This window comes from Cupressus sempervirens, chromosome 8 (genome assembly GCF_028749045.1).
Source record: "Cupressus sempervirens isolate cs-2001-9-10 chromosome 8, ASM2874904v1, whole genome shotgun sequence".
NCBI classification, from domain to species: domain Eukaryota; kingdom Viridiplantae; phylum Streptophyta; class Pinopsida; order Cupressales; family Cupressaceae; genus Cupressus; species Cupressus sempervirens.
The window spans coordinates 111928064-111951255 of record NC_143125.1 but is presented as its reverse complement, the minus strand read 5'-3'; the positions used below and the strand labels follow the sequence as shown (position 1 = coordinate 111951255).

Here is a 23192-nt window from a genome sequence, read left to right as displayed (position 1 = left end):
CCTTTGGATTTCTGTTTGCAAGCATTTCCAACGAAATCCTAATATGGTTGACTTAAGAAATATGCCCTGTACCAAATATTTATTATATTAGGGTTTATTGATTTAGATATGAATGATGCTTATACAAATTTTGATGCTATCATGGATTCTCGATACTTAATGTTTTTTATGTCAGTTTCTAGTAATTAATATTATTTGCAGGCTCTAAACTAGGAATATCTTATAAAGGTCATTACAATTGGTAATTTTAATATCAAGTTATATTGGTAAAGGTAATGTAATTCTTATCTTATGTTGGAATTACTGTTTTAGGACTAAATTCAGCTAAACCCCAAAAAAGGATATTATACATGGTAAGGATAAAAGGCCCGCTCAATGTGGTCATAAACTTTAGTGAAGTAAATTTTGTATGAGTAACTTGCAACCGATTGTGATGTGCAAGTACTCCCAAAGTTTTACAACCTTGGGCCAAATAACATGGCAAGTAGCATATAATGTCCCTGTTCTAGATCTGGAAGATATCAATGAAAAAAAGATTTAACAATTTTAAACTAAAGATATGAACTTATTATTTTTATTATTTTAATAATCCATATCGCATGAGAAAGCATACAATTCACCAGCATGACTAAGCTAGGAGTGACTTGGTCAAATTGGTCAAGATCATCACTATGATGAACAATAACAACAGCAATTGAAATGATATAACCAGCAAGATTATATTATTGGCCTAGTCAATCCCTATCTCAAGGAATATGCACACACAGCTCTTGATTAATAGTGTCTTTGATTGAGTCAGATATTGGCAAGTTCGCGGATTACTTAAATATCTACAACAATTGATAATTATTTGCACTTGATCATTTGTTATCACTTACGATTAACATTAATCGCATTATACTCATTAGATCATTGTGGTGTTAACTAATAACATCAATGTTTATCATATAAAGCGACTCTACTAACGTGTCCCTTCAAACATATTTATATTCCATGCCATGTGATTTGGAAAGTGTGATAGATTAAGATTATATTTTAGTACTCCCTTTGTGGATTATCACTCTGCTTGAGCAAACCACGGTTGCTGACACAGCCCTTCAGTTATACAAGTATTGATATATCAGACACAACACCTATTGAGCATATTTATATCTCTATATCAGAGACAGCTGTAGAGATTGCAGGTTGCATATATATTAAACACGTATCAGAGACGGTATACTGTTTGTGATCATCCCATTATCAGCGATAAATATTACAGAGTAATATCAGAGACAGCTAACAGGGAATGCACGCGATTCACAATCGCATATGTTAGTGACAACAATAGCATCACCAAAAAGTCTGGATATCTGCAGACTTTGCCTGTAATATTATTCCATTGGCATTGGAATAGACTTGTAAATATATACAATATCATATCCATTCTCATACATTTGTATAACACCATTGCATCCTGTCATACATATGATCTGTTCTAATTTTGACGTTTACCTCTTCATACATTCTATGAACAGCAGCTCTGAGATTCATAGGGATCAATGTATAGGCCAAACAAAGTAGGAGATAATGGACAGCCCTGTTTGGCCCCTATATCACTCCTAAAACACTCTGAAATGCCATTTGATGTTCTAATTTTGACTTTTACCTCTTCATACATTCTATGAACAGCAGCTCTGAGATTCATAGGGATCCCCAATTCTTCTATTCTTGCAAGAACATCTACTTTCTCTTGAGCACATTTGCAAAATGGTTGGGATGCAGGTCAATATCAGCAAGACTAAAATCATTATTTTTTCAAAAAACAGAAAACAACGTCAGCATAGGGTCTATTTTGAAGGCAGCATACTTGAGGAGGTTGTAGAGTATAAATCCCTTGGAATAGACTTCAACAAAAGTCTAAGTTGGGAAGGTTGTAGAAAGAAAAGATTATTGGGTGGGCGGAAGGCATTTTATGCGCTTCAAAATAGGTGTCGGGAGGCAAAGGTTTGGGATTGGAAAACAAGTCAAACTTTGTTTGGTCTTCTTATGCTACCGGTTGTTATTTATGGATGTTAAATATGGGCCAACAGCACTTCAGCCTTACAGCGGAAACAGATTGAGAGGATTCAAAAGTGTTGGGTCACAAACAAGTTTAAAATCAAGAAAACTGTCTCATATGATATTATGTTAAGTGAAGTGGGGGTTGCACCTGTTGAGGCAATTGCTATGGTTTGCCTCATTAGCTACCTAAAAAGAACTGAAAAAATGTGGGAAGATAGATGGCCTAAAATGGTCTTTAATGATACATTGTGCAAACGTAAAAAGACATGGGTGCAAGAAAACATCAAGTGGCTGTGCAAATGGAGTATCCATTTCACAATGTGTTCTGCTAATAATAAAGAAATAATGCTCTTTGTTATGGAGAAATTCTATAAGAAGATTTGGGGTAATGGACTTGGAAGGAGAAAAACTTATTATATCAGTGAGTTCAACCCCACATGTGATCAACTCCAAAAGGTATACATAGGGGCCAACATTTTTGGGAGAGCTAAAAGTCCCATTGCACAGCTCAAAACCAACTCTCATCAACTTTGATGTGAGACTGGTCGGTGGAAGATGTCAAAAGAGTCTTGGGAAGAGAGAATTTGCATGTTTTGCAACATTGGGAAGGTGGAAATGGAACAACACTTTATGTTAGAATGTGATGTATACAAGGACATCAGGTTCAAATTTGCGGATATTATATTTGGAAGCTCTTGGCGCAATTGATTCAACGAGGAGTACAATGAGAAGTTGGGGGCTCATCATCAACTTGCACAAGAAAAGATCTGAATTACTAAAGCTGGTTTAGTTGGAAGGCTGTCCCATAGGCTATTCCTAGCCTCGCGGATGTTAAAAATCTATCTATCTATCTATCACCTGCATTGCATCAATATTTTATCATCCGTAATATCTAAAAACAATTTACTACACATTATTCATATTATAGCACTTGAAACTAGCAAATAGCTGTATTGTTGTGTAATTCCACACAATTTCCTAACATAACCAAAAAGGGGACATTACATAGCAGAAAGAAAGAAACTTGCAACTTTAACCTCTGGGAAACAAAGGATATTCAAAGTTGTGAATCTTTAAAAAACATCTCTCATAGTATACTTACGAAGGAGGTTAATGTTTAGTGGTAAAACAAAAGCACTTTAATAATGCTGTAGACTTCTGCTTTACGGGGACACTAAGCCTTTCAATTGCAATGTGAAAGGGAAAGAGGGAAATTTCCAAATATGATTCCACTTATAACCTAAATTAGATTAGCAAGGACTCAAAAGGAGAAGGGTGCTAATACTAAATCTAGATTATTAGAGGAATACACTATAATGAAATGTACTCTTTGGCCCTTTGATAGGATAATGTGAATGTGAAATTAAACTAATTGCACAGGAAATGTGAATGTAGATGCTATGTGAATACAATCAGCCCAATTAAGATACAACTTTAGGGTAAAGTTATAAAATGAATGAAATGTAAAAGACTCACCTTGAAATGTGCAGAGGAAGATGTATTTATGCTCAATAACTTTCAGATTTGAAACTTTTTTGAACTTTCGATTGCGTAACGCGAAATAAAATGATGAAACGAACAAAACCCAAAAATTTCCTTGAAATTCTAGAGTGAAGGACTAGGTCGACTTCTAAGGACGTCCTTCAACCAGGTTGATGTAATCCATGGCTCTGAAACTGATATCTCCAGAAAGCTTGCGTATTATAGGTTCCAGATCTGCACTTCTTTTCACTCCCAACCTGCAAATCAACATAGAAACAAACAGATTGGGGGTTGGGTTTTGATGAGGGCTTGCCTTGGTTAAGCCCTAGGTTAAGGAATTAACCGTAAATGAGAAATGTAAATGTTAGTGACTATAAAGAACAAGATAAAGGTTAGAATTCACCTTGCCCGTGTGTATGTAATATAGATCTTGAAATATGAATGTAGGATATCTTCACACTTTGCAATGGATCTATCATAACTCGGTCATGGTGCCATGTGTTAGATTAGGTGAAAAACTAATCTCCCAAGAACACCTGCATGCATAACTCTGTCACATGGATGAAGCAAAGAACAATCTCTATTATGATCCAATAAGTGAATGAAAAAATACAAAGAGGTGAATCCTTATAAAAGGAATCACGAAATCCTAACTAGGTTTGCACATTATAATTAATATAAAATATTAATTATATGCACCTAAAAGCAAACTTAAGAACTAGAGTAATAAATTAATTAAATCAAGATGATCTAATTAATAAGTGAAACAAAATAATTACTCTAACACCCCCCCTTAAGCGAAGCTCGGGAGGAAGCTAACCTAGCAAAGCTATGAAAGCAGGAAAAATGGGTCCCGGCAACAAGGCTTGATCAGGAACCCAATACAAGGAAAAGAACTAGATGAAGGAAACAAAGCCTCCAATCTAGGAAATGTCCCAAAGAAAGGAACAAGAAAGAGCATGAAGCATCTCTGAAGCATGAAGCTGCAAACACTGTCAGAAGAAATTGCTGGAACCCCCACTGAAATATTGCATGACCAGGTAGAGAAGACAAAGTCTGAAGAGCTGATTAATCGAAGAGGTGACCTCCAAAAGTAGGAATGAATGAGTGTCTATATAGTAGATGAACCATCTCACCGAAATGCATAGGTGCCTAGCCATTGCATCGGCCTAGTACATAGGAACAAAAACTGAATACGTAGATCACTTAACCGAACCAAGGAAGCAATAGAGCCAACAGGTGAACCCCCCCATAATGCTGAACAGGGAGAGGGGTGACAGGAACACTGAAATGCAATGCCAAAAACATCTGCAAGAAGAAGAATCAGGAACACCAACAGTGCAATAGAAGTACAAGCACAGGATAAAGGGCGGTGTCACCGACACACAGCATGGGCTAATGTCGTGGAAGGAATGCTCACTTGACAAAGGTGGATGAGCACAAAATGGCAAAACATCATGACCCCCCATGGCACTTTATAACTGAGTGCGAGTACAAACAAACACAAGGTGTACAAGATCCCAGATATGCAAAAGCAGGCACTTTATTTTGTTCTTTATAGTGACTATAAAGAACAAGATAAAGGTTAGAATTCACCTTGCCTGTGTGTATGTAATATAGATCTTGAAATATGAATGTAGGATATCTTCACACTTTGCAATGGATCTATCATAACTCTGTCATGGTGCCATGGATATGGATATGCATCAATGAAGAGGATGAATGCTTCAATGTGGATCTCCTCCCTTGATGGCCAACAATACACTAGATCCTGAAGAGGGAATGCTCACAAAAGATTCTCCAATGCTAGATAGAATTCTCCTTGCTTGAATGCTTGAACTCCTTGAATGCAAAAGACTAAAATCTTCACTAGAGAGCAAGAGCTTGAAAACAGGATGCTTGATGTTCATGAGATATGGATGAGATATATGAAAATGAAGCCTCCAAGTCTCCTTATATATGAGTTTTCGGGCAAGAAAACCATGCAGGTCAACTGGGTAACGGTTAGAAAGTAATTAAATCCCTGAGGACTTTCAGGTCTTGAGATCCTAAACTGCCAAGGACTAGGTCGACCCTAGCCTAGGACTATGTCGACCTAGGAGGACTAGGTCGACTTGGTCCAGACAAGGTTGACCTAAGTCGACTTGGTCTAGGAGGATAGGTCTTGGGTGCCACAGAAAGCTAGGGCAAATGGCAGAGAGATAGGGTGGAAAGATGGAAGAGAGAAGAGGAAAGAGAGCGAGCATGAGCATATCCATGGTCTGAAGAGGAATCATGAATAGTAGGGAGCTAAAAGGTCTTAAAAGGCAAGTGCGTCCATTTTAAGATGATATAGTTAGTAAGACATCAAATGTTCTTGGAGACAATTTATTGATAAGAATCAAGAGGCACTAGCATATTATTACTATCCAACTTGTCAAGAGGGAATAGCAATTTTCGAAGAGTTAATCTTGAGAGAAACTTTCTAATCGAATGCTAGGAATTTCTAACCTTCTTTTCTTTATAATAAACTCTCATTCTTCCAAACGCCTTGGTGAGCTGTGAGATCAATGCAAGACCATTTGGGGAGGAACGAAAATGAGTAATAGTCTCTAGTTGAGCAGATGAAATAGATGTTGATGGAGTTGTTATGGAAAATTTAGGCTTAGTGGATGACTTACCATTAGAGGGAATGTCTCAAGGGTGTGAAGAAGCTCCAAACGATGACTTAATAGCTTGAGTACTATCATTAGTTGAAGTTTTGGCTTAAGTTGGAGTTTTATTTATCTTTATGGTTTTCATCTGTACTCCACCCTTTAGTTTTAAAAGAAAGAGGCTCAATAGGTTGAGCTAAAGGCTTATTGCAAGGGAGGACCAAAGGGATAATTTGTAATTTGTGATAAGAGAGTTAACATTTGAAACAATCCTTTAGAGAGGTCTATCTCAACATAACCACACTTTTATAGACAAGACGAGGACTTGTCAATCTCAACACATAATTTTTCAAGGAAGGGAACAATTGTAATTATGAAATTTCAACAGCGCAAAGGTAAACTTGGAAATTCTATCTAGAGAGGCACATGAAGAGTCTTTTCATTAGAGGTTGTGATGAGACTCAAAATTGTGTTCCTGTTTTGAGTACCATTCCAAAATTTTGAGTCACTTTGAGCCCTATAAGCACATTTTCTTGCTTATGTACCTAGTTGTCAGTGAGGCCTATGAAGTGTTTTAATGTTTCTAACACTTTGCATTCAGTATATCCACATACTATTAATGATAAAGTGTCATTCCAAGTCATTCCATGAAGTTCTATTTTGAGCAGTGTTCATTTCTGCATTTTTGCATAAGTGTCAAACAATGACATTTGTCTAGTTTTCATTTGAATATCTTACACCCTGTTATGTTTCATGAATCGCCACTTTGGGAGTGTTCAGTATGCATATCGGTGAACCTATGTTTCAATTTTCATATCATTTCGATATGTTTTGACTAGGTTTTGATTCCCTCGAAGTTGGTTACTTATCTGTCATGCTGATGCATATTGCCCTGAATTCCAGGAGGTCCTATTTGATTGAATATAACATTGACCTAGTTGACCATACTAAGAAATTTCCTTTTGCATTGCATTGTAGAGGTCACACACTTGTTATGTTTCAGTTTTGAGCTTGTGATGAATCTGTTTGATCAGTTTTCAAATGGGATTCCAGATGCAATTTATAACTTTTTTTGGTGTCATAAGATGCAGATTGGTCAGTACCCCTGTTCACGATGCCATAACTCTAAATCTGTGATTGATGAGATCAAATGATTTGCACCACTATGTTCCACTCCTAAAATACTATAAATGTGCTAGCTTGCAAGTCTTGACCAATTCGTTTGTACACTTTCCTAGGTTCATTCCATTTGCAAAAATCACACTTTTGCTAATGTTTCCAGTTCTGCAAATCTGAGTACCCAACTTTGCATGCTTGCTAAACTCGCTCTATTATTCGTCATGAGCTCGAATCACAGAATTATATTACCTTCATAAATATGAACTAACGCCCCAGTTTTAAGCCTTCAAGTATCCGTTTGCCTTGTTTTCAAAGCTGAGACCAAATGCACTTTCTTGTTTTCTAACATGTTTATTTGCAGACAGGTTTAAGTGAGCAACTTTGACGGTCAATATCTTTTGATGCTGAAGTCATCATGTGACAAGATTTGACAATGTGCAAGGATGTTGAACAAAGAAGCAGTATGTCAGATGCCAAGGCTCAATTAGGTGTTTCTGTCAGTTTTTTAAGCCGGCCTATAGGCTCTCTTATTAGAAAAAGCATAGTTTGTGAAAATAGGGTAAACGGGTTTTAAATGATGATTCAGTGCTCGAATTTGATTCTAGTCAGTACTGAAGTCTGAGTGGATCAATTTGAGGTGTCAGTTATTTCAGTTCAAAAAGTTGTGTCAGTTGTTTCATCTTTCTGCATTTGAGAGTTTATTGGAGAAAATTGACATTAAGCAAATCATTCATCATGTAGCCAAAAAAGGAGTGAAAAAGATGCTTCTTAAAGTTTATGCAGATTTGAGAAGCATGAAGATGGATCCACATGTTAATGTTTTTGGTTGTAATGCTCTCTTGTATTTGGAACTTTCCTGCTTCATGATTCCAAGAGATTCCCACCCCATTTGAGAATTTGGCATTCCTAGAAGCTTGTTGTCTACGTAATATTGAAAATTTGAACAACAAAGAGTCTGAGACGACTTACAGAGTTGTGCCCGGTTCTCATCTTAGACTACAATATTCACCAAATTTAAAGCTAGAGACGGTTTCGTTAAAGCGTGATTTGATTATATGTATCATAGTCTTTAAAGCTAGAGGAAACTCAACACAAATGCGAACTCAACATTGAAGTTCACCAGTTTTAAACTAAATGTAGCTCGTGGAAACTTACATGCACGAGTTGGTTGAAATTTCAACATAATTAAAACTTAGGGAAAGTCAATGCTACCTTGATTCCAATACCATGATTCTGAGGTTTTCAAGCGGCTAAAACCATTTGATAAATTTAAGGGAAAACTAAAAGGTAGAGGGAGAATTACATTATGAGAGATTTCGTCGGCTGCACCCTTTTGGAGCTCTGACATAAGGGTGAAATCCCATCCTCCCCATCCTTTGGACGAGGTAAGTGTAGGTCCCTTGTTAGCTGAAGATGGATCTGTAATGTCGCTAGATTGACTTCCACGAGCAGGGCTCCACAGCAGAGCACTCATGGGTAATGAAGAGAATAGAGGCACGGAGGCTCTAACGTGGCCAGCTAGGAGAGAGCATTCCATGAGCAGGGGCATCTATGACATAGAGGAGTCATCCATGGCATGGAGGAGACGACGCAATAGGGGCAGGGCATCTCACGATAGAGGCTGTATCCCATGTTGAAGACAAACTTGACAAAGGGAGCTTCAAACCATCCACGTAGCTTGAAAGACAACCACGGCGTTGAAGAAGCACCCACCTCCACGCAAGAAGGAAGACTGCCCACGTTAGCAAAATTTTAGAGCTAGAGCAGACATGGCAGCAGGGGCGCCAGAGCAGAACACCCACCAGTTTTACGCTTCCAAAACAATGTATGGAGTGGTTTCTGACACACACATCCCCACGAATGGGTTTGCAGTAGCCAAGAGTGTATGAATTCAAACATTCTGACTAGAGAAGTTGAGGAATGGTGCTATAATGCCTCTACAAATCTCTTTGTCCTGTGGGTTGTGTTTTTACAGTCAGAGCATGGTTCATACTAATCCCACATTGGGGACGTGGAAATAATGTTAGTTGTTTATAAGCCCATTAACACAAATCCTATAGTGTCTTAAGACACATGCTTTATGGGTGGCACAAGGCTTACATGGAGGGGCCCATTCGGCCATCTGGATGCAACCAAAGGCTTATTTTGACCGAGCATGCATGATCCAAGATGCCACGTGGCAAAATTCTGGAGGCTAGTTGTAAGTTCGGGGGAGCTTGAAATAAGGCTTGCGATCCTATGAAGTGAAGTTAGATCATAAGAGGGAAAAATTTGAGCTACGATGCTACGCCTATCATAGAATTGCGGGAATCGTATGGTCAGGAGAAGGTAAAATTTTTGCTATGATGTTATGCCTATCGTAGGATCAGGAGGTAAAAAAATTAAGACTTGAGATGTTACGACATAGTCGTAAGGTCGGGAAAATTCAAATGTATTTCAAATGTTATAAGGAGGTGTGTGGGGCCCATCTGGGTACAATTCAACCAATGGGAATCCGCCACTTGGTGCCTGGGGATTGGAAAGAGAGATAAGGTGAAAATATAAAATAGAAAATTAAATAAGATGTCTGTTTATTCAAGAGTTGAAGATTTAAATAAATTGAGATGTTATATAGTTAAAACTATATGCATTTTAAAAATTTTCATTATATTGCTCTGTTCATGGCCCGGGGCCTGGTTTTTCAAATGCACCTTAGAGGCATTATTTCTGCCCAAAATATGCAGTGTGGTATACCGACGGAACCGGGAGAGGATGTACTCTTCATTTCTACAATCAGTATTTGCATAGGTATTCATTAGAGGAAGCTACAGGCAGATTTGTGATTTGGGGGCATCCTCATTATAAATGCAGTTTTGATGTTTTCAGTTTGGAATAAGATCAGATTTGGATGATCTTTGGATAAGATTAAATGCATTGAGCAGCTATAAAGATAGAACCGAATGTTTTAACGACAAATGCAGAGGATAAGGTGTTTTGTTGGTAGAGATAGCGACAAAGCAAGATTAGATTTGAAGCTCCAGCATATATCATGACATGTATCTGATATTCCTTCAGAAGGGGTTTTGCTGATCATTTTAAGGGGATATTTCAGATATTTTGCAAACAACAATTAATGAGTTTTGATTGCCGGTAGAGGAGAAGGGAGATGAGTTCAATAGCAACAGCAGGAAGAGTCTTAGGTGAACACATGGCAAGATTAGATTCAGATCCAGGAGCTTCTTCTTCTTTATAAATCTCTCTTCATTTCTCATTGCAAGGGTTCCAATTTTCACTACGAGGCCATAAGGTTCCGGTTCCATTTTTTGCAATTGAGAAACCACAAAGTTGGTTCCAGTTCCATTTTTTGGTTATTGTGATACCATTTCTCAGTATTTTCTCTGTTATTAGTAGCAACAGTGTAGTGTTCTTTGAAGCATATAATTATACAATCATCCCTTGTTTTATTCTCTGAGTTTTTGCATATACATGATATATTGATTTCAAGGAATTGAATATAGAGTTTTATTGACAGTTTCATTCTGAAGTTTATCTCCTTTGCTGTGGGTTTGTCGTTTTCTGCTGACTATGCCCAAAGTGCATATCGTCCAGTTGCAGCTTGTTTTGAAGTTGTATGCCATTGTGTGTCTTGTTGTTGGGTCAAGGACTTGAGTAATTTGCTTGATATTGCATTGACAAAATTGTAGGGATCATAGGAGGATCTGATAAGTACGAATTTTGTTTGATGATTGATGTCTATTTGCAAAGTAGATAGATAGATCAAATATTTGGATATATGAGCATATTTCAGGTACCATGTGTATGTTTTGACTTAGTTTATGCCCAATGGGTAAGGGACTGATTAGCTTAGAGATTGCATGTTCTCTGCTGTTTATTACTCGGGTTATGTTGATTCAATCATTAATTGAATATCTTTTCCCTTTGTGTTTAAGAGTTGAAAGAGTTACCCTCATTTGGTTTATCAGGTTCATGTGCCCTATTACTAGCTATTTCATGTCCATGAATGCTTGCATAAACATGGAAGATTCAGGGGTTATTATCTGTTATCTAGATTCAGTTATATGCCTTTACACTAGTACCATGTAAAGAATCTAAGGTCCACTTGCCTAGGTCTTGCAAAGCCTAAAGAGAAGAAGGAGAGTTAAATAGCCTTATAGTTGGCCCTGGTGTCCAAATAGGTGCATTGAGGATGAGCGATAGCTAGCCCTAGGTGTAAATGTTCTTATCACTAGGTTATTAAAAAGTTGTTAATTCAGGATCCAACAAATTGTAAAGTCTAAAGTCCAAGGATGATTTAGTAGAAGGATGCATAAACATGCCATGGGACATGCTTAAGAATGGACTCTGGCCAGCTTTGGTAAAGTGAGAAAAAAAATATACTTGGTGAATCTTGGTCAATATTAAGGTGGATGCCATTCTTGTTGATCCAATCTTGAAGCATGCTTTTAGAGGAATTCTCCCAACAAAGTAATGTATTATAGTAAAATGTTTGAGCCAATTATAGTAACTGTTGAATTCCATGATTAGCAAAATCACATCTAAGGAGGATCGGAGTTCATACCTCATGTTATACATTGGGAACAAATTTCTTAAGGGAACTCGTTTGGAACAGCCCTTATCCATAGCTATCCAGCCTTCAACACTAGTAGAAATTGGTGGGATCGATAGAGTATGAATGAAAGTGGTAGAGTAAAGAAAAATCTCGCAATAAATGTGGCAAAGTAATCCTATAGGAAAGGATGACATCATAGTAGCAACATGATGCAAGACTAAATCCTAGTAGAACTCAAAAGCTGTTTAGCTCTTATTGTTGCTCATAATTATAACTATATATGATAGAAATATTTGTTGAGGGAATGAGATCAGATGTAATACCTTTAAAATTTAATCAATGTGTAATCGCTTTTTGTGTTGTAGATATAACTCTTCTTGTGCAGGGCTGTCAAAATAGTATGCAAGTGTTAGAGATGGGTGCTGCTTGTAACGGTACTGTTGTTATTTCTGTACATTCCAAGAGCAGCCCAATGATTATATGCATATCACAAGGGACATGTCTCATGGAGAGGCATGTCTCTCCATGAGACATGCCTTATCAATCAGAATAAGGTGATGAATTAATCAATTTAATAATCAGTATATTTCCCTTGATTAATAATTATTAAATATCTAACATTATTATATATATATATATATCTGTGTGTGTGTGTGTGTATAATGTTGGACAGAAGTTGCTATCCTTGTCACATTATTTCTATACTATCATATTGAGATGATAATCCAAGAGTAATTGTGTGATTTATCAAGCTCCAATCCTCCCGAGCTAAGAGGGAGTGTTGATTTTAAGGCTTCAGTCATATTGAATTGATCAAAGTAAACAAATAGTTAGTGTGTATATATATATATATATATATATATGGTGTTGCTGGATTGACTGGTTCTAGTTCGAGAAATGGAACTGCTACTGATCAGATGACCTGACCTTAAAATAGTAGGGGTGCTACTGAAGCTGGTGTTGGAGGATATAGAACTGGACCAACTTCCTACTTGGCCTATGCTTGCTTTGTTGCTTGTGCAATAGGTTATGGCTATGGTCATATATATATATAATAATTGTTAATCAAGGGTAATTTAAACACATAATGATTTATATATATTGATACAACTATTTGTTTACTTTGATCAATTCAATATGACCGAAGCTTTAAAATCAAGACTCCCTCTTAGCCAGGGAGGACTGGAGCTTGATCAATCACACAATTACTCTTAGATTATCATCTCAATATGATAGCATAGAAATAATGTGACAAGGATAGCAACTTCTATCCAACAACAAGATGTTACCTTATGGTATCATCAAAAGTATGGTGTATCCAAGAATATCCACCATTAGATATTCATCATACTTATATATCCCTTAGTATGTGCACTGGCATCAAGTCTCATGATGCCTACCAAGGAAAATATTTTGCACATGGTGTCTCCATATACTAAGTCTCATAGTATACGATACCCACCATGCCATATCTTTGTAACTACTAACTTAGTTACATGAGAGATATGCATTATCATAATCTTGAGGGACATCATTATAACATCCATCATGATAACAAAAGAGACTAACGCAATATGTTAGTAACTACCAACTTAGTTACATGTGATATGCACTATCGTGATCTCTAGGGACATCATTATAACATCCATCATGATAGAAGGTTAGACTATTGTAAGATCGTCACCTTGCTATAGTTACCTTCCATGATGTTTCCACAGAGTCATGTAGTAACTCACATGACATCCACCATGAACATTCTAGAGGGTGGAAGAAGGGCTTTCACATCAAACTTCTATCTCACCAAAAAAAACTATTACAAGGAATTTTAGAAAAACTCATTAAAGTACATCTCAGGTAATCACTAATGTTGAGTCTCCCTTTCCATAAGTGCTCCGATCAATAACTCCAAACTTGTCTTCAATAATGTATAAACTTCACTTTGGCAGAAGGCTTGAAGAAAATATCGGTTGTTAGTCTTTTTGATAATGTACTCTGAATGTATAACATTCCAAGTATCCATCTATGGCTTAGGCATATGCACAAAGGCATTTTTGTTTACACACATGGAACTTCATCTCATGAATCATAGCCCTGTGACTGCTACAGTTTCTTGATCACTAGAGAATCCATCTGGACATGGACTACTCCCTTTGAATGAATACGACCAAGATTTATAAATGTCATCTTCAGTGGATCCTCTAGTGGCTCCCTCTGAAGTTCAATTTCTTACATTCCTTAAATGAAATATCTAATGCGATTTGTCCTTTTATTTAATAGATCTCAGGACTTCATAAGTCATGTTATTGACCATCACTTAGATAATCTTCATCGCCCAACAAGGTATTAACTTCCTTGCCAATGTCATATCTCTACCCAAATGTACAAGTTGTCTGCCCTCTCCAAGTCACACAAGGAAGGATGGTTTGATGCTAATATAAATGATCACCACCCTTGATTACTAAGGTAGCTTATAATAGAAGTTGCATAACTCAAAAATAATAAACTGCAATACTTCAGCTGTAAATAGCTTATCAATAATCTCCACCAATTATGCCAATAACTGACATGCAATGATAACCTTTCTAGGGTGTTTGCCAATCACAGTGTGTTTTGGAAATGGAGCAACAAGAAGCCCACAGAAAGTATTGCTGAGTCCAATAGACTGAAATCTCCACACAAATAAATTGAATATAAGTTTCCAAACCACCCAATTAATATCTTATCCTTACATTAACAAATATATTTGTATGTATTGTCTTAGCTCTTGTCAACTTATTTTTTTAGATGTTTTGAATCTAAACAAATAGAAACCACTTCAAATGTTGATAGGACATCCTTCATTTTTATGATCACATGTTTTCTCTCTTTAAAAAGATATAAAGTCACATGGTATAATGTAACAATCTCACCCCAATAAAGCCCTCATTGAACAATCTCACCAACTTCACAGTATCCTTCCAAATGTATTCACAAGAAATGTTGACTTGGTAGATTCATTCCATGTATTTGCAACTCTTAATTTGTTGGATTTTAACGAAAAGTCAATTTCAATAACCTCACGGGAAAAGGTCATGCGCATCAAACATAGGGAGCAGTCCCCATACCAGAAAACTATGTATTTATAAACACTTTTGATAGCACATGTACAATTATCCATTATTTGTGAGTAGAGGAAGATCATATCACTACATTGATATTAATTACCATGTGCAGTAATCCAATATTGACCAGCATTTAGGGAGATTCATACAACATTGCAAATTCAATTTGATAATTTTTTGAGTGCGATCAATTATAGATGGTTGACGCAATTCATATTATAATATAGGTGGTAACATTCTCCATGTTTCTGCGCGTTAAATTGATTATGTCACATACCTTTGTTGTTCTGTAAACATGGAATCCCGAGCTATAAAGTCTATGTAAGGCACGAGTAAATGAATGCCTCAGCGCAAACCATCCACCAAATACAGATCTAAGCTACTGATAAATAACCACGGAGTCACCAATATTGGACTGTTTGCGCATGATCCAGAGGAATTGCTGTAGACTACAGTTCAATGCACCACATGCAGCCATGGAGTCACCAATATTGGACTGGTTGCGCATGATCCAGAGGAATTGATTTATAGACGGTTGACATAATTCATATTATAATATATGCGGCAACGCTCTCCATATTTCTACACTTTAAATTGATTATGTCATGTACCTTTGTTGTTCTGCAAACATGGAAGCCTGAGCAATGAAGTCTATGTAAGGCATAAGTAAATGAATGCCTCAGTGCAAACCATCCACCAAATACAGATCTAAGCTACTGATAAATACCCACAGAATCACCAATATCGGACTGTTTGTGCATGATCCAGAGGAATTGCAGGAGACTACAATTCAATGCACCACATGCAGCCAAAACAGGTGTATGAACTTCATACAGGCCTTCAAAAGATATATGACAAAGACACACAAATCACATCGTTATTGCATGAAGAAGCTCGATCAATATGAAATTGATGCACTGTTAGCACAGGTGAATAAAGTCATCAGTGAAGAGAGCACTGGGCAAGAACGATGATTTTGTTCACTATGTTCAAGTTGAATCAGGCCAAAGAAATATTCAAGATGTGCCAACAATATTCACGCTTGGGCGTAATGAGACAACAATGAATATTTGCCAACTCAAGCAGCCCTCTAGAAGACTTCTGATGAAATATTAATATAAACTCTGCAGTTATAATCTCAGATTCATCAATTCGTTCAAATCTCTATTTCCAATCAAGATATACCGATACTATAAGTCTAGGGTTTCATATATATTGCACCAAATATTTATCTCCATCTGAGGCAAAAATGTATTGTCTGATCTCCTTGTTTTTTGTGACCAAGATTACTTCTATTATGTGGATCAGCCAAGTGCTGAGTGTTTAATCACACCACAACCACCAATCCTACCACTAGTATAATAGAAAATGCAGTGCCACACCTCTACATAGGGAAATTTTCAATTTCTCCATCGACTTCATCCCAAACAAGGGATTAAGGGATCAATGACATTGTCTGCAAATACATTTTGTTCATCTGTACTAACTCTTCATTTCCACTAATCCTGAAGCCTCATAGGCAGGTACCGAACCCGCTCTGATAACATGTTGAGGGAATGACATCAGATGTAATACCTTTAAAATTTAATCAATGTGTATTCGCTCTTTGATATGGTGTTGATATAACTCTCATTGCGGGGCTGTCAAAATAGTATGCTGTTGTTGATATAATGGTACTGTTGTTATTTGTGTACTTTCCAAGAGCAGCCTGATGAGATTATATACATATCACAAGGGACGTGTCTCATGGAGAGGCATGTCCCTATGTGGACAAAGTCCACGTAGGGGCATGTCTCTCCATGAGACATGCCTCATCAATCAGAATATGATGATGATTTAATCAATGTAATAATCAGTATATTTCCCTTGATTAATAATTATTAAATATCTAACTCAATTATATATAATATAATATATATGTATTTTTAATAATTGTTAATCAAGGGTAATGCAAACACATAATGATATATATACTGATACTACTATTTGCTTACTTTGATCAATTCAATCTAACCAAAAGTATAACATTAACAATATTGAATTTGAGTTCTTGGCATATGAGATGGACCTTCATCCTCTTCCATGTCAATCACTTTTTTTTCACTTTAGGAGTGCCTTGAAAGCAGAAATATAAAATTTCACCCTCTTTTCCAATTGGCTGATAGTTTAAGTGAAACTGTAAGAATTTGCCTTAGGGCAAAATTCACCCAAGAACTAAGAACTCAAACACAAACACAACTGTAGACCAGAAAGAGAAATTATGATCAGAATGATGATATATTCATTCAATATGCCATTGTGAAAGTACGCTAGGAGTGCCTCTATATAAAGACCTTCGAGATACATCTAGAATGCCTCGGAATCAGCATCATGATAAGTCATACAACTAGGCACATGTCCACTAGATATGGGTTATCCTCCATTAAGCACGAAAGTAAGTTCGATGATGAGAGGATAAGCCTACAAGGGTGTAACATGCAAATCAGTGTTGTAGACAACATGTGCTAAAAAAGGAGTGCGAATAATTGTGTTGTCTACATGACAACTCAGTGAATGATGCAAACTCCAGTGTTGTAGACACCATGTGCTGAAATAGAGTTGCGTACTTCTATGTTGTCAACATGACAACTCAAAAAGGTGCGCAAACTCCTAAGTGTCTCACAAAATAAAATAATAAAATAATGCATTAACCTAAGTAAATTTAAGTAAGTGTAAATAGTCAATACGTATTTACACCTACAGAAACCATGCTTGGCAAATGGAGGATTTACCACAGCCTTGTCCTAAACTTGAAATCTATTAATAATAATGTATGAATCAAAATCCAAATTGGGACAGGAAAGAAAGAGCAGAAGGTAAGGTGCCAAAATTTAGTTTTTTTTCTGCATTCTTCTGCTCAGATTGCCTTTTCGAATTTTTCAAAGCCAAAAATCAAAAGTTAATTACCAAGCTAACATCACATCTCTTCACTTGCAAGATTGCCTGTTTCCATATTTTGTTATGAGATAGATGGCTTAATGCTTTCACTTTGTTAATGATTTCGTGTCTTTTAAAAAAGGATTTCTTCGTACAGATTTGGACTTTGTTTATTTTCTGCTCTTATTTTTCTTGTAATACTAATAATCCAGTCAATTGATGTTGTTGATTTCCTCTGCCTGGTTTGATGTGCTATGCTTGTACGCATTTTGTAGATGGGTCCTTCTAAAGTGGAGTGGCGAAGCTCATTTGTGTACATGATAAAGGTACAGAGTTAGGTCTGCAACTCACATTTATGTTACATTTTTGGAAATCCTCTATAACTATGGAAAGCACTTGTATGGTTTTGGTTTCATTCCTTGCTGGTTTTGTTAGTTGAAATTTTAATTTCTTATTTTAAATTGTCATGTTTACAGGTGAAGTTTTCTTTGCGATCTTAAAAATTCTTATATTCTATAGTTAAATGCTTTCTTCTTGTCAATTTGCAAATTGGCCGATTCCACAAAAGTGTCTTTTGATTCATCACCTTATATTGACTATTTCAGCTAGACTTATTGGCAGCAAAGAACTTAATCAGTGCAAACTTAAATGGTACATCGGATCCTTACACTGTCATCACTTGTGGCTTACAAAAACGATTTAGGTAACTAAGGTGATTTTCTTTGGTGCTTGAATTTTAAACTTTCTGCAATCTCTTTCTTATGTTTTTTTCTCTGTCAATAATTTCTGGACCAGCACATGTTCAAAAAACCAATATATTGCAATTCCTTATGCGCATGTTTTTCTATTCACAAGTCTCATCGATTTGATTGTCGTCATTGCTCAGCAATCACTGAGTTTCTCTCTCATGAAGATTGCTGTGCTAAACTCTGCCAGCTTTTCTTATTTAGAATATTTGTATGTGCTTGTCTACAAACCTTTTTGATAATTTATGCCCTCAAAATTAGTTTGAGCATTCTGTTCTACTCATGATTTGAATGGCATAAAGGCAACAAGTGTTCTTTATTTCCTATTGTGCATGAAAAGTTATTAGTAATATCCAGTTGTGATAAAAATATCCCATGTAATTAAACTATGTTGGTAAGATTGAAGGTTTTGCACGTCAAGATTTATCACCACATGCTTACACTCTATGACACTTTACAAAGCAAGATTTAAACTTCATCTAAAATTTGGTGCAATAATGCTATAGTGTAGCATTAGACAAAGTTGATGAGTTTGTATGAGACTCACAGTCTTACTTTATTATAAATCCCGTATGTGAAACTGCAGTGTACTTCAATTAATTTTTTTTTCATGTTTATTCTGTAATCCATGACAGTGGAGAAGATAAGATTTGTCCATTTGTTGTATGATATTTTTATTTCATTTAGGCAAATTTTGGATAAATCAAATATGTTGCATCTAAATTTTACACAGCATTCCTCTAAAAATAACTTTGGAGGTAGAATTACAAGGCTTGTTAAATATTCTTGAGTGGAATTTCTATATAGTATGTTGTTTCCATTTATGTTCATTTCATATGTTATTTTCTTTCAGCTAATCATTCTTGATTGTTATGGCCTCTTTGAAGTTTGAAATAACATATCACAGATAGTTGTGCAATCTAGGACTCAGTTTTGAATCTTTTAAGGAAAAGACCATGTGAGTGCTTTTGAATCCCAATAACATTGAAAGTACAATATTGAACTTTTATCTCCGTTCCAAGATATCCCTTTGTAAAATGGTTTTCTGAAGGACATATTTTTGAAGACAAAGATGCTTAGGTTGAGGAATCAAATATGGTGTTGGATTTTTGTTTTTCTATTCATGTTTAGGTTTTTGTTGGTTGAATTCTTACTATCTGTAGTTATTTTTGCTGAAGAATGGGTTACAATGGGTTTTTGAATCCCTCCGTTTAAAATCTATTGCAATTGCTTGAGCTAGAGTTGCAGTTTGTTTTGGGATTAGTTGCTTTTGTTAATAATATTTTAAGAACACGTATATAGCTACAGTAGTGTTAGTTTTGAGGTTATATTGTTCATTGTTTCATCATGTTCTTTAAGGTTCCTTATCTGTACCTGTTCTATCCATTTGAGAGGCTTTAAAAATTTTCTTTTCAGGGGAAGGTTGTTTTGACAGTCTAGTTTTAAGGTGTCTGTAAAAAGAGGAAAAAGAGGATGAAACATCTGCTTGTAGATTGTGATCATCGATGATGGTATCCATGATGTGTCTTTTGTCAAGATCTTAAGCTAGATTTGTTTTTCATTCTTTAATACTTAGGTTTCTAGGCATGTAAGCCTTGCTACTTTTGATGGAGTACTCTTGCTCTGTGTTGGTTACTTTTATTCATGTTGTGCATTTTTAGGACTCATACCTGAAGAGTGTTGTATTAATTTGTTTTTCTGTATCAGGAAATGTTAATAGTCATTTTATTCAGGCAAAAGAACTATTCTTAAGATGGTTAATTTAACTTGCTGTTGGTCTTGACTTTGCTTGCTTTGGGTTCTTTTTTGTTCATGACCATATATTATTCATAGGTGTCCATTGGTATTTGTCAGGTAAGTAGTTTTTCCTGCAAGGCTTTTGATTGCAACTTAATTTTCACACTTCCTTGCAGGATTTATTATATGAAGCCTAGCTTGGGTTGTGGCTTTATCAGTTTACTTTTCTTCAACCTTAATTGGTAGTCCATGCTCATCTCCAAGAATAAATTTAGTTTGATATTTCTCTTACGTGTCCTTTAGGGAGGTAGGTTTTTTGGCAAGGCTGTTGATTTCAACTCATTTTGATTTTTCACCTTTCGTTGTTGCAGTTATTGTATGGAGTCTTGCTTGAATCTTTGCTCTATACATAGTTTTCTTTAACCTCCATTACTAGCACATGTCCATTTCCAAGAGTAAAATAAAAAAATGACAAATATCACTATTGCAGCACAGATTTGTCCTTGAATTCACCATATAATACTTAGTTATGATATCCCTGTATTATAATAGCGAAATTACAGAGATCGAACAGAATAAAAATAGAATTTTAAACAATGAAATAGAGCAAAAGAATCACAGCAGAGGAATCTGTTGGGAGAAATTATAGTCAAAATGCTAAAACATCAAAAAATGATAAGTCCCTTTGAGGGGCAACCTTGATTTGTAAGTTGTAACTCTTGGTCGGTTAAATGTGGATGACTTTGGATCTTCTTTTCAAACATGTTGACTTGAATTTTGCATATGCTATGATATTGTGTAATAACTTCAGCTGGCTATATCCTTAACAATCATCAATTTTCCCTTGCTAATCAATATTCTAATATTTCTTCAAACATTTGGCAATCTTTATTCTTATTGTTGCAAATTTGATAATCTGATTTTTGAAATTACACTAGAGAATGCAATTGGGCACTTACAAATTCAGATCAATTTAATACTAAGGAGTTTGTATGAATGCCAACATTAATTCAAAATTCTGCTCTACGAACTGTGCAATTATATAATTATGAAAGACAAAGGATTTGCTGCAGCTTTAATTCATTACCAACAATGTTTCAAATAAATAGTAGCAGCAATAATATTTTAAAATGCCAAGAACTTGGAAATATAGATTGGCTTTGACTTTTAATTTGCAGTCCAATGTGAATCTTCAACAGCCCCAATAATATATATCGCAACCCATATAATTGAACGCAGCTCTTGAAAATTGAAACACGGCCCCTCAAAAATGTCACACAAACCCTCCTTAGGTGAACATGAGGATTGTAATGTGCCCAAGCAATCCTAGAGCAAAATGAACATCACAGTCCACCTGGATCCCATAGGTAGAACTATGTACTATCCTTGTTGTGTATGAGCAACTCCTATAGCACCACATGCAAATAACGGACATTAACATCAGAAGTATCTAGAAACTGACCCTAGGCACTAATGAAGGCAAACAACTCATCAGAAGTCAACCCAACTGAAATACCAACTCTCTCCACTCCTGAGTCCCCATCAAATTGACACACACCCAACTGCACTGTGGAGATGGTAACAACCATAGGTACTTGAAACACTATCATCAACTCCAACCTCTGCCAAATTGTCCTGGGTGTGTAGATATTGCAAGGGGTCAAACTTGCAGCTATCAATCCCATCTACAAAAGATGGTGCTAACCCATCCATAATAGATGTTATGAAACTGGAGCCAACCCACACCGACGTGAAACCAAATCCTCTACCTGTGGCTCAAAAGAAAAGTGATGAGTGCTCCTCATAGTGTAATGTCGATAAAAGCTCCCAATCTCTATTAAGGGCTCATCAATACCGAACTGGGAATTAGGAGATGGCTCTAATCTCTGACTATGAACTATCGATTGGGCAAGATCCTGGGCAATCTTTTTTGCAATCCCAACCTTGAAATCCTTATGGGGAAGCATAGTAGACAAAGTTTCTACAATCTTTCCCACGAACCTCTGAATAGCACGAGAACCTCGGATGAGAGTACCCTTAGACACTCTGTATGGATCCTCCCGCACATCTGAACTCTCCAAAAGATATTCCATGAAAGACTCTCTGCAGTAGAAATTATATGTGGAAGCATCAACCTATTCCCTTGCAACCCATAGCTGATCCCTCTTAAAATGTGGCATTGCCAACTGTCTAATGGTACCATCCGTATGAAATGAAGAAATAGATCTACTTCTAATAGAAGGAAGCAAATCACCATGAGAGCTCGTCTCCTTTGATGGCCTCACCTCCTATGTACCTATTGCACCCATATGCTGGATGAATGTGTTGGCCACATCATCATGTCCATCATCCCTAGTTGTAGAAGCAAACTCACCACCAACCACAATATGTAACTGAACAGGGTTTGGGGCCAGTGTCGACTGTACTTGCTCTAACTCCACGATAACTTCATCCAACTATGACTGTGTTTCCTGAAGAGCCAAATGAGTATACTGAAGAGAGTCCACAGTCACCTCAAGCTCCTGGGTGAGCTCAACCACCTTCTCCTCTTTCCCTAACAATGTCTCATAATAGGTGCTACCCCACTCTAGAAGGTAATTCTTGTCAGCAACTAAGAGTAATTATGCTTCAAGATCTCGACAGCCTCTTGAAGCGCATGAACCTTTGATAGGGAAAAACTACTATCACCATGCTCATTTGATACAGGAGCACCTCAACCAGATGTAGCTAGCATTTGACGGATAGCATCATAATGCTTAAGAGATGAAGAAATGCCATTATCACTCACCTTCAACTGATAAGTCACATGATGCCTTTGTAACCCCTGACTCCTATGCAAGCTCCTTGTCTCACTAACTGCAATGTG

The 23192-nt window shown here is 36.5% G+C and overlaps 1 protein-coding gene across 6 annotated transcripts in view; it reads left to right on the top strand.

The window, feature by feature from the left end:
* LOC149541831 (BAG-associated GRAM protein 1-like) overlaps positions 1-23192 on the top strand; it is a 257279-nt gene that overhangs the window by 3845 nt on the left and 230242 nt on the right. For 3 of the 6 annotated variants that reach the window (XM_089796903.1, XM_089796905.1, XM_089796904.1), the window contains exons 2-3: positions 18119-18169; positions 18449-18546. In XM_089796903.1, coding sequence (XP_089653029.1) covers positions 18119-18169; positions 18449-18546 — 149 coding nt within the window. Of the gene's footprint in view, positions 1-18118; positions 18182-18448; positions 18556-23192 lie in introns of those variants that run through there. The other 3 variants (XM_089796906.1, XM_089796907.1, XM_089796908.1) reach the window with 3 other exon arrangements.